General features: G+C 46.2%; 1 protein-coding gene and 1 pseudogene across 2 annotated transcripts; one reads left to right on the forward strand and one right to left on the reverse strand.

Moving 5' to 3' along the window:
• Positions 1-3142: 3142 nt before the first annotated feature.
• Positions 3143-6969, reverse strand: LOC123121268 (putative cysteine-rich receptor-like protein kinase 20). Of its 2 annotated transcripts, none has more exons than XM_044541172.1 (8): positions 6456-6969; positions 6022-6077; positions 5660-5745; positions 4869-5050; positions 4550-4751; positions 4108-4345; positions 3862-4009; positions 3143-3718 (listed from the first exon to the last, which is right to left on the reverse strand). In XM_044541172.1, exons 1-8 carry the CDS (start codon positions 6891-6893, stop codon positions 3371-3373), a joined length of 1698 nt encoding a protein of 565 aa, XP_044397107.1. In that variant the 5' UTR covers positions 6894-6969; the 3' UTR covers positions 3143-3370. The 2 variants fall into 2 exon arrangements, with proteins under 2 accessions (XP_044397107.1, XP_044397108.1); XM_044541173.1 differs by having other exon boundaries at positions 6022-6074; positions 6456-6968.
• Positions 6970-9058: 2089 nt separating this feature from the next.
• LOC123126396 (uncharacterized) lies at positions 9059-9197 on the forward strand (annotated as a pseudogene).
• The last annotated feature ends 1597 nt before the right edge of the window (positions 9198-10794 follow it).

Consider the following 10794-nt stretch of genomic DNA (forward strand, 5'->3'; position numbering starts at 1 on the left):
TCCGTGATGGCTAGTATTCTGAATGTCTTGCTGGAAGTTCTGCCTTGAGAATTGGAGATAAATGACTGGTGATAGCCAAATGGGGGCAAAGATGGATCGTTCAAGTTGATCATACTATCTTTTCAACTAGTAGTTCATTTAACTACTGATGACAAGTGCTATTTAGGGAAGGAAACATCAATATTAACCCTGAAGTTCAGAGCTGCTACAAGTTCAGGATTGTTTTGTGCCTACATCATCTTGAGGTTCCAAGCTATGCTTAAAGGAGGTCTAGCTCTTAGAAATAAGCCCCTTTATTAGCACACAAGATACAAACAAACTACTGGCGTTCACAGAGGAAAAAGAATCTGTCACCCCAGGAGCTACAAAACTTGTACAGAGCAGAGCTAATCTTTCCATTTCCAAGCGTGTTAAAGTGCGCACTCGTGATTTCTCTTCAGGAAAAAAAGCCGAGAAGTTGCGGATGACGCTGAAGGTACAGAGGAGGAAGAACTGCAATACCTGTGGATGTTGCCAACGTTTCTCATTGTAGCTGAGTTGATTTCCAATGAAGCTGTGTAGTTTGAATTCAGATGATGGATCATGCATTCTAATTCCCTTACCTCAACGGATCCATGTCAAGGAATATGTTAATTAAATGCAGTAAACACCATTGCCGTCAAGTACTATTGATTTTCTCTGCAGTGTGACATGAAACTAGTCTGGCATATATACCAATTGTATTGAATGAAATTTGCAGCAGTTGCAAAATTCAGACAGCATATATGTTCTTCCCCAGGAAATAGCAGTCATCTGGAATAGTAGTTAAGCACAGAAGTGATCTTCCTGATGTGCTTGCATCCATCAGATCCAATGCTTGCATACAACAGACTGAAAAATACAACAGACCGAAAACATAGAAAGAGATCTGGTGCTACTTGCATACATCAGAACAATCCAAGTCACAGACCGAAAACATAGAAAGAGATCTGGTTCTTTTTCAGATTCTTGACTAGTTACTCTTTTCTGAACATGGTTATGTGCATCACCACTCAAACGAAGTATTGTGAAATCAGAGATGAATCCATTGGATCTGTGCCTCAGTACACACTTTTCCGACTAGAGCAGCAGAATGCTTTAAGAAGCCACAGAAGCATACAAGAATAAATAGATACGAAAAGATTACTCAAATGCTCTGCAAAATTCAGACCAACAATTTTCTCATTCATATCCAAAATTGATTACAGTATGACTTGATAGTCGGTACATCAAGGACTTGCTTAGCTCAAAGCTTCACTCACACATACACACAAGAGTTCACCAACCAATGCTACTCGTCAGAAACTGCAACTATAACTCACCACGACGCCAATGCCTAAGAATCCAAGTCAGCCAAGATTAATTTTACAGGAGGGTCAGCATAGTCTCCAGACGCTAGGCAGCTCACATGATTACTGTGTGTATCGACAAGTTCAATTCTACTCCTTTTTTCCTGCTACAAGCCGGGTAGCAAACGGGCGTTTTGGATTTTGCGGCGAGTGCGTTGTACGCTCTGTCTCGTGCCGGAATTGCAGTACATGAGCTTCCTTTTTAGGCTCATCTGCTTTACTTTGATTTATTGAAAATGCCCTTTATTTACTTAAACCCTTACTTAGGACCAGGTGTGGATGTAGTGTAACTATGCCGTACACATCTTAACAAGGTTTTTGCTGCCTAGCCAGATGGAGATTCTGCTGACACTCTTGTAAAATTACTAATGACTGAAAGGGATTGAAAGAACACTAGAAATCTTGGTGATTAAGTGCAGAACCTAGAGATGCAAAGATTAAATGAAACTCATGTGTGAATGGTTTAGGAAGGACTAGCTTAACTCGAAGGCTCACCCACACGGACTCAAGAAAGGAATTGGTTCCTCTGCTTCCTCTGCTTTGCTTCCTCTGATGCAAGACTACCACCAGCAAGCCTGCACTGCTGATGATTTCTTCCTCTGCTCCTTCGATCACCCGTGGGTTGCAGTCATCCGTGGATTTGCATCGCTTGAGCAAAGTCCCGTCGACGAGCCATCTCGAGGAGGTGAGCTTGATAACGCCATGCGTGCTGTCTTGCTTTGAGAAGCTCCTCAGGGGACTTGGTCACGTCGGAGTGATGGATCCAGGGGTCGTTGAACTGCACCGTGTCCGCCATCTGCTCCACCTTTCGCCGGGCCTCTGCTCTGCTGCGCTCGATCTCCTGCCGACGGTTGGCCACGTCTTTGGAGGCAGAGCGAGCCTTGTCGAGGCGAGCCATGGTGAGGCGAGCTTTCTCGATCAGTTCGCGCATGCTCATCTGCGGCTTCGATTGCGTCGCGGCAGCCGGAGATTCGGCGACCTGGTTATTGATTGCGGAGAAGTGGAGTGGATCCTTGCCGCTGCTGGGAGACGGAAGCTTGCTGCCGTTCTTGATGTTGGCGGGGACGGCGACATGGAGCTCGCCCCCAGAGCAGGCACCGCGTACGCGCTTCGCCGGCGGCGGTTGCTCGTCGCGCACGGATCCGGGGCGCTTTGGCTTCTTGGCAGCCGCGGGGTTCGCCATCAAGGCGGGGTTCACGCGCACGCGGGAGGAGCAGGAGTGCAGGTCCGCGGAGGCGGCGGCGCTACGGCGCGGGAGCAGAGACGGCGGGAGCACCGTGGTGCCGGCCATGGTCGCGGCCGCGGAGTTGATCGAGGAGCAACGATCCGGCGTTGGGAGGGAGAGGAAGATGGATCGAGGGAGGCTGATCGGAGGGCGAGGTCAGATGGATCGGGATTTGGGGAAATCGGGGCGATCAAGAAAACAGGAACGCGGGCGGCAAGCGATTTGAATCCGAGTCGAAGTCGGCCCAGGCATAGTTAAAACGCGCACTTTCGTTTTTGAATCCGAGTCGGCATGGCTTCTGATTACTATGTGTCGTTGCTTACGTCTCTCTGCTTCAGTTCAGAGTTCCTGATGTGTTTGTATGGAGATATTCAGGCGCATCAGGGTCTTTTTTCAATCCAGAACAGCGCTTATTTGGAGATCCTGATGTGTTTGTAGTGTGTGCAGCTACAGATCTTAACTCTGAGCTCTGTAGTTGCTGCTTGTCAAGTTGAAATCTGATTATGCGCAAAAAAAACAGAAAAAAAAATGAGTTGAAGTCTGATTATTCTCAAGTTGAACATGCCAGCTTTTGGTTTGCCATGTATGATCTCAGAAACCTGAAGATCAAGCTTGCAAAGATTTTGGTAGTTGGTACTACAGAATCATGTTTATTTTCACTATACAAAACTGGTCTTAATATCTCGAATATATACACTACCTGAGCCGTAAAAAGACCATAATCCTTGCTTACATTTTTTTGGTATATATATGCTACTACTGAATGTTCTCCATTATATCAAACCTCCGGGTCTAGAATGATTCGAACTCTGGTCGACATTGGAGCTGAACTCGTTATCGTTATGTCTATTGTCCTGCTTGATTGGCTCACATATGTTGATGTCGTGTCTCTCTCGGCACACCCATGGATCAGCGCAGCGGGCTGCTTAGGCTCCATTGGTAAGCTTATACTTTCAGAGTTCAGCATTGCAGCAACATCTGTCATGGTGGGCCGATCTGTTGGATCTTCCTGAGCACAAAGTAGTGCCACCTGAGCACATTTCGTTATCTCAGAGACTTCATATCCATCCCCTAACAATGGATCCACAAGCTCATGCAACTTTTGGTCCTTCCACATACGCCAGGCCTGAAATAGTTTTTCAACAAGCTGGACATGAGAGAACTGCAGTGCAGAAGAAGGAAAATAATCTGGCAACAAAAGTAAACATCCCGTGAATGTGAACTAGCATAAGAAATCTTGCTTTAAATATATATGTTCAGTTCACTCACATCTCGTACAAGATCACCAACCCCTCGCTTGTCGAGTATGGTATTCTTTCGGCCACTAATAATCACCAGAACCAAAACGCCAAAGCTGAACACATCTGTCTTCATCGAGTAAACTCCTCGAGATGCATACTCCGGAGCCTTGTAACCACTGAAAATGAAACAAAAGATATCGAAACTGTAAGATTAGAACATCTGAAGATAAAATGGTGGGAATCTGTGATGATTGATATATTAGGTAGCTGATACCTGGTTCCCACGACCCTACTCGTGCGCTCTTCTGCTAGTTCTGAACTCAGAGCTCTAGCTGATCCAAAATCAGCAATCTTTGGGAGCATGTTACAATCCAAGAGGACATTATGTGGTTTCAAGTCTCTGTGGACAAGCCAGAACATGGAGTGCTTATGCAGGTAAACAATTCCCTCTGTTAACCCTGTAATTATCTTGAATCGCTTAGACCAGTTTAGCATTGGCCCTTTTGTTCTGTCTGCAAAATGTTCGAAGAATGATTATTTTTTTGGAATCTTTTCTTCTGCTCTAAATCAAATTACAATAGTTTCAAATCAATTATGATATGGAATTAGGGTTGTTGTAGTCTTGATTTAATCGTAGACGGTTTGCATTCGTGCACATACATACTTGGAATTAAATGAGGCGCGCTTGGAAATAACTTACAGTAGGGAAAACTTACCGCATAGGTAACGATCCAAGGAACCATTTTGCATGAACTCATACACTAGAATCCTTTCTTTCCCATGGATGCACCACCCCAATAACCTAATCACATTGGCATGCTGAAGCTTTGCAAGCTGCAATTCACTGTTGACTTCAAGCATTGCTGCGTGCTCATCAGCTCTTTTGATGGCAACATTAAGTCCACCAGGCAACTGGCCCTGCAATTTTTAAAAAGGGAGTTAAAATTAACTTTCTCTAAGCAGACATCCACACTTTATTAGGAGGACAAGGGAGATATGCATTCACTTTGTTAACTTGTTTCTATGTTGGCTTACCTTGTACACCTTCCCAAATCCTCCCCACCCAACTATCATCTTCTCTGAGAAATTGTCTGTAGCATCCAAGATCTGACAGAAACCGAACCTTGTGAATCCCGAGCAAGCCTCTTCCATACGGGTACAAAGTTCCACAAGTTCTTCAATGTCAACGATATTCTGTTCTCGCAGGTCCACTTTTCCTGACTCACAGATAATCTATCCTTGTCACCAATGGAGATTTAACGAACATTGACACTACTAAAAGTATACAAATTATTGATAAAATGCTCCAGTTTGTTTGTGTTTCATGTGATTACTAATGGATTAAATACTTATGTGCTAAAGGAATTTCTCAAGTCCAGAACTGTAGTTTGATTGAAGTTCTTATTTTGTACTCCCTCCGTTCCTAAATATAAGTCTTTTTAGAGATTCCACTATAGAGACTGCATTCGGATGTATATAGACGCCTTTTAGAGTATATGTTCACTCATTTTGCTCCGTATGTAGTCTAAAGTGGAAACGGAGGGAGTACATGTACAATTGCTTTCACTAGCTAGTGCTCTTCCATGATACATGTGCTTATTAACTTCTATTTTTTACCACAATTAAATTCTATGTGGTGACACAAAATTTATTCATGAAAAAGTATGCATGTGTATAACAAAAGTAATATCAATATCATTATCGACATAACGAAGAAATTCTGAAATCCTTGAAACTTACAACATTGACATGAAACTTAAGCCTATTAGATTCCATACATCCGAGTCCACGATTAAGCCCAATAGGAAATTCACTTAAGTGCTTACCTACAAATGGTTGTTCTCCAGCATTGCAGAGTTCAGTAGCTCCTTGAATGCGGATTTTGGTCAACTCCAAAGATTTTGTTCGAAACCTAAACGTAGGTAAATCTCATCATTAATGTGCCACCCACCTTTGGTTTCAACAGTCATAAGAAGTGGGAAGCCTAATGCATTTTAGTCTGTATAGCTGAACTTATGGCACGGTTACATAACTTGAGCATGACACTGACTCAACTTAACAAGGAAAAATCATGCTTATTGACGAAAGTGCTAGGAATATGTCAAATCATTTTGTATATTAAGTCAAACAAATTCATTGATCTGGTGTAAATCCTGTAATAAGCTACATAATGGAAGAATAAGCTGACCTGATGTGACGATTTGAACTATCTGTGACTACAGAGAGCACCCCCTCATCAGCCTGCTAGACAATATCAAATATCATCGTTATTGATATACACTAACCAGCACAGATTGTATGATTGAGGTTAGCTGTAGCCCCTCATTCCCCCAATCTCCAATACTATTGGTCCACGATTAATTAGTCCGTTAAACCAGTAAGCAATCCCCCGTAGCTCTAGCATCACTCATTGTAAATTCATATCGAATTGTTTAACTGGCAATTAACCTTTAACAATCTGCAATTTGACCCCAATTCAGACGCAGTCACTTGAATAGATCAGTTCAACCGAATTTAAGTAAAATCGCTCTGAAATTAGTGATTTTCCTCAACCAGACAGGTTTCAGTTTTGATATCAGCTCTGAAATCAGTGATTGCCCCAATTTTGATACTAGTACTAACCTTGACACGGCGACTATCTGCAGTAGAATTGTCGACGAGGGCGATGAGCGGGATGAGGCGGATGAACATGTCGATCTCTTGCTGTGCCACGCGGAGCTCGTCGGCCATCCGGGCACCCAGGAGCAGGCGGCGGAGGTAGCCGCAGTCCTGGCACGCCGTGACCAGCGCGTAGCACCGCCGCAGAGCGCTGCCGAGCTGCTCCAGCGGCCGCCTGGTGGCCTCCCGCCGCATCAGCTCGGCGAGCTCCAGCTCCCTTAGCAGGCCGCCGACGAGCTCCACGTGCTGCGCGAGCCGCAAGCAGGCATCCCGGTGGCGGCGCGCCACCAGGGCGGCCTGCAAGACCATGGAGACCAGCCCGAGCACGTCCACGCCCACCAGCTGCGCCATGGTGGAGGCTTGCCCCAGGGCGCCCCACAGGCTGCTCGACGGGCTCGCCATGCTCGCTGCTCCCCGCTGCAGTCCTCGTTGCCGCCATTGACGGGCGCGGGTGTATCTATGGGTGAGCTTGTGTGTGGATCGGCGACTTTGACTAAGCGTGGTATATGTGTGGACTTTCGTTGCATTTTTTTCACGAACTTTTCTTTGCATTCTAGTGCCACATTTCTTCTTAATTTGGGGCCAATGGTCTTTTCAAACTATAAGGACCCCTTTTAAAAAAAAATCTAGGTCTATTATAAAAGTTCATAAAAAATATAAAGGATTTCACACATAATAAAAATTACATTAAGATTTCTAGACCACCGAACAACCACTACTGGCCCTACAATGAGTCGCCAATGCATCGTTATCCTTGTTGAAATATTAGGGTGGGCCTAAAGCCCAGCTAACAATTTCAGAAAATCTCTAAAGGCCTGTGTGGGTTATATGGCATTAGGTGTGGTGAGAAGTATTCTAAAAAAAGGTGTGGTGTGAAGTTTAATCTCATGCCGCTAGTTGTAGAGGAGTTGGACCTCGTTATAAGGGATTCTTTTCCGCATGCTATTGGAGCTTGAGAAGAGAAATGTTCCCGCGCTCCTTCTTCGCCGCCTGCCTTGCCACGACACATCGCGGGAATGAGGTAAGCTCACATCTATGCGCTTATTTTTGCCGGTCAGGATTGAGGAGTTTTTGTCAACTGGGCCACGATCTAAGACGTCGGATCATGGACTGTCATTGAATCGAACGTGGTTCAACCCACATCTCTCCACGTGGACGTGCCTATATATCTGAGGCGTCTGCCAACCCTAGCCGTCACGCCAAACAGATCACATTTGCCTCCACGCGCACTGTCGTTCCTTCTGCTGTTGCTGCCACCGGTGATCCCATCCCGTCCGTCGCGTACGCGGTCAACAGGAGAGCAGGCCTCCGAGACCCCGCCTCTTCGGATCCTGTATGGGAGAGGGTGATTAGGTTTCGGGGAGCGTTCCCTACGCGACTGCTCGCTGTCGTTCGTTTTCCTCCTCTATATCGTCCTTGTTCGCGTCGTCTTCATCATCATCATGTCCATCGACGTCGACAAAGCCGTTGCCGAGAAGGCTGCCGCTGACCACAAGGCGGCCGAGGAGGCCACCGCCACCGGCCAACTGGAGGGTATAACATGTTTATCCCGCTCCTGTTTCTTTCTGTCTTAACCATACTAGCTATGTGTGTGTGATGTCTCTACTATATGTGTAGTACGTGCTTATCTAGATTGCAATCAGTATATCATTAATTCTGTCAATGCCATGTTCAAGATTATTTCTTGGATTAAATTAATTGAAAAATTGTCTATTTACTCACCAGTCGCCGCTCCCATATCGGAGTCGGCTTACCTTGTCGATGATAGACGGGAAGTCTTTATGAAAGTGAGAACCAGTGCCCTGTGTTAAACAATAGGCTTGTAGAGAATGTATAGGATAGAAATACGTGACATGTTGTCACATATGTATATTGTAACGCATACATGTATCTGGTGCGGCAGGTTGTTAGCTAGATAGATCTTATCTTGGTATAGCTTGGAGTAGAGGTCAAGTTTAGCAACAACCTGCGCCTCATTGTAATCTGTCATGACTATATAACATGAATGCGTCTCTGCCGAACAGCATACGCTTCTCGCCTCTCATTCTTTCATGGTATCAGAGCAATCCTCGAGCTCATCCATGGCAACGTCTTCAAGTTCCTTCCCCTCCTCGCCATTCGTTCACGCCGCCACCGAGAAGCTCACCAAGGGCAATCAGGCTCTGTGGTGGGCAACTGTGCTCTCCGCCATCCGGGGAGCTTAGATGGCGAAGTACCTCGACGTTGAGCAGCCGCCACCGCCCATGCAGATCGACGTGACCTCCATCGACGGCAAGACCACGGCGAAGGCGCCGAATCCTGACTTCCAGACCTGGTATGTGCAAGACCAACAAGTCTTCTCCTATCTTCTGACGACCCTTCCTCGCGAGATAGCCATCCAGGTTGCGTCATGTCATACCTCGGCAGAGTTGTGGAACACGGTTGAAGGGATGCTTGCATCTCGCACCCGCTCCCAGACCACCAACGTCCGGATCACCCTCGCCAATCTGCAGAAGGGCAACCTCTCCATCACCGACTACGTCGGGAAGATCAGAACCCTCTGCGACGAGCTGATCGCTGCAGGGAAGAGGGTGGACAAGGAAGACATTGTCTCCCACATCCTAGGTGGACTTGACGAAGAGTTTGACCCTGTGGTTTCTGCCATGTGCTCCAGGGTAGAACCAGTCACCGCGGATGAGCTGTTCTCTCAGCTGCTCAGCTTCGAGACAAGGCTGAATCTTCATGGCGGCGGATCGCAGTCATCTGCCAACGCTGTCACCCGAGGCCGCAGACAAGGCGGCGGTGGTGGTGGTGACCGCGGCCGCAGACAAGCCGGCAATGGTGGTGATCGCGGCGGCCGTAGCTACTTTAAGCCAGGAGGCCGCGGCGGCGGACATGGCGGCGGACAAGGCGGCAACAACGGCGGCGGCGGAGGCAACTACAACAACCATGCCTCTGCTCCCAGGGTTCAGTGCCAAATTTGCGGGAAGATGGGCCATCGGCATGGAAATGCTGGAAACGCTATGATGAATCCTACCAAGGTGTGGAGGAGAAAATCGGCCAATCTTGCAGCTCCACAATATGGGGTGGACACCAACTGGTATCTTGACAGTGGTGCCACCGACCATATCACCGGCGACCTGGAGAAGCTGACCGTGCACGGCCGCTACAACGGCAACGAGCAGATTCATACCGCAAGCGGCTCAGGTATGGTTATTGAACACGTTGGTCATTCGGCTATTCACACCCTAGATCATGATCTTTATCTAAACAATACTTCATGTACCCGAAGCCAACAAAAGTCTCATCTCTGCTAGCCGTCTCGCCGTTGACAATAACACCTTTGTTGAAATTCATCCCTATTCTTTTTTTGTAAAGGAACTGGGAACGAGGAAGGTACTTCTTCAAGGCAAGCGTAGACGAGGTCTCTACCCAGTAAGGCACACGGGCACCAGCGTCAACAACCAAGTGCTAAGTGCCACCAAGATATCTCCAGATAGGTGGCATCGATGCTTAGGACATCCATCTTCAGTTATTGTTAGCAAAGTCATTAGTTAAAATAATCTCCTGTGTGTCAGTGATTTCAATAAAGAGTCTGTATGTGACGCCTGTCAAAAAGGCAAAAGTCACCAACTTCCTTATCCAAATTCAATAAATGAATCAAAGTTTCCTTTAGAACTTGTGTTTTCCGATGTTTGGGGTCCTGCTATTGAAACAGTAGGGAGAAAGCAATATTATGTGAGTTTCATAGATGATTTCAGTAAGTTTACATGGATATATCTTATCAAACACAAGTCTGAGGTGTTTCAGAAATTTCATGATTTTCAGAATGTTGTAGAACGACAGTTTGATCGCAAGATTCTTGCTCTCCAAACAGATTGGGGAGGGGAGTATGTGAAACTAAACTTCTTTTTCACCCGCATAGGCATATCTCACCATGTATCTTGTCCTCACGCCCATCAACAGAATGGGTCGGCCGAGAGGAAACATCGACACATAGTCGAGGTAGGTTTGTCACTTCTTGCCCAAGCTTCCATGCCCTTGAAGTTTTGGGATGAAGCCTTCATTGCCGCAACCTATTTGATAAACAGGACTCCTAGCAAAGTCATCAACTTCGAAACACCTTTCGAACGACTCTTTCATGAGAAACCCAACTATTCTATTCTTCGCATATTTGGGTGTGCTTGCTGGCCTAATCTTCGACCCTACAATAACCATAAACTTCAATTCCGATCTAAGCAATGTGCTTTCCTTGGGTACAACAATCTCCACAAAGGTTTTAAGTGCCTTGATATCTCCACCGGACGTGTCTATATTTCCAGAG

This window comes from Triticum aestivum, chromosome 5D (genome assembly GCF_018294505.1).
Source record: "Triticum aestivum cultivar Chinese Spring chromosome 5D, IWGSC CS RefSeq v2.1, whole genome shotgun sequence".
Taxonomy (NCBI): domain Eukaryota; kingdom Viridiplantae; phylum Streptophyta; class Magnoliopsida; order Poales; family Poaceae; genus Triticum; species Triticum aestivum.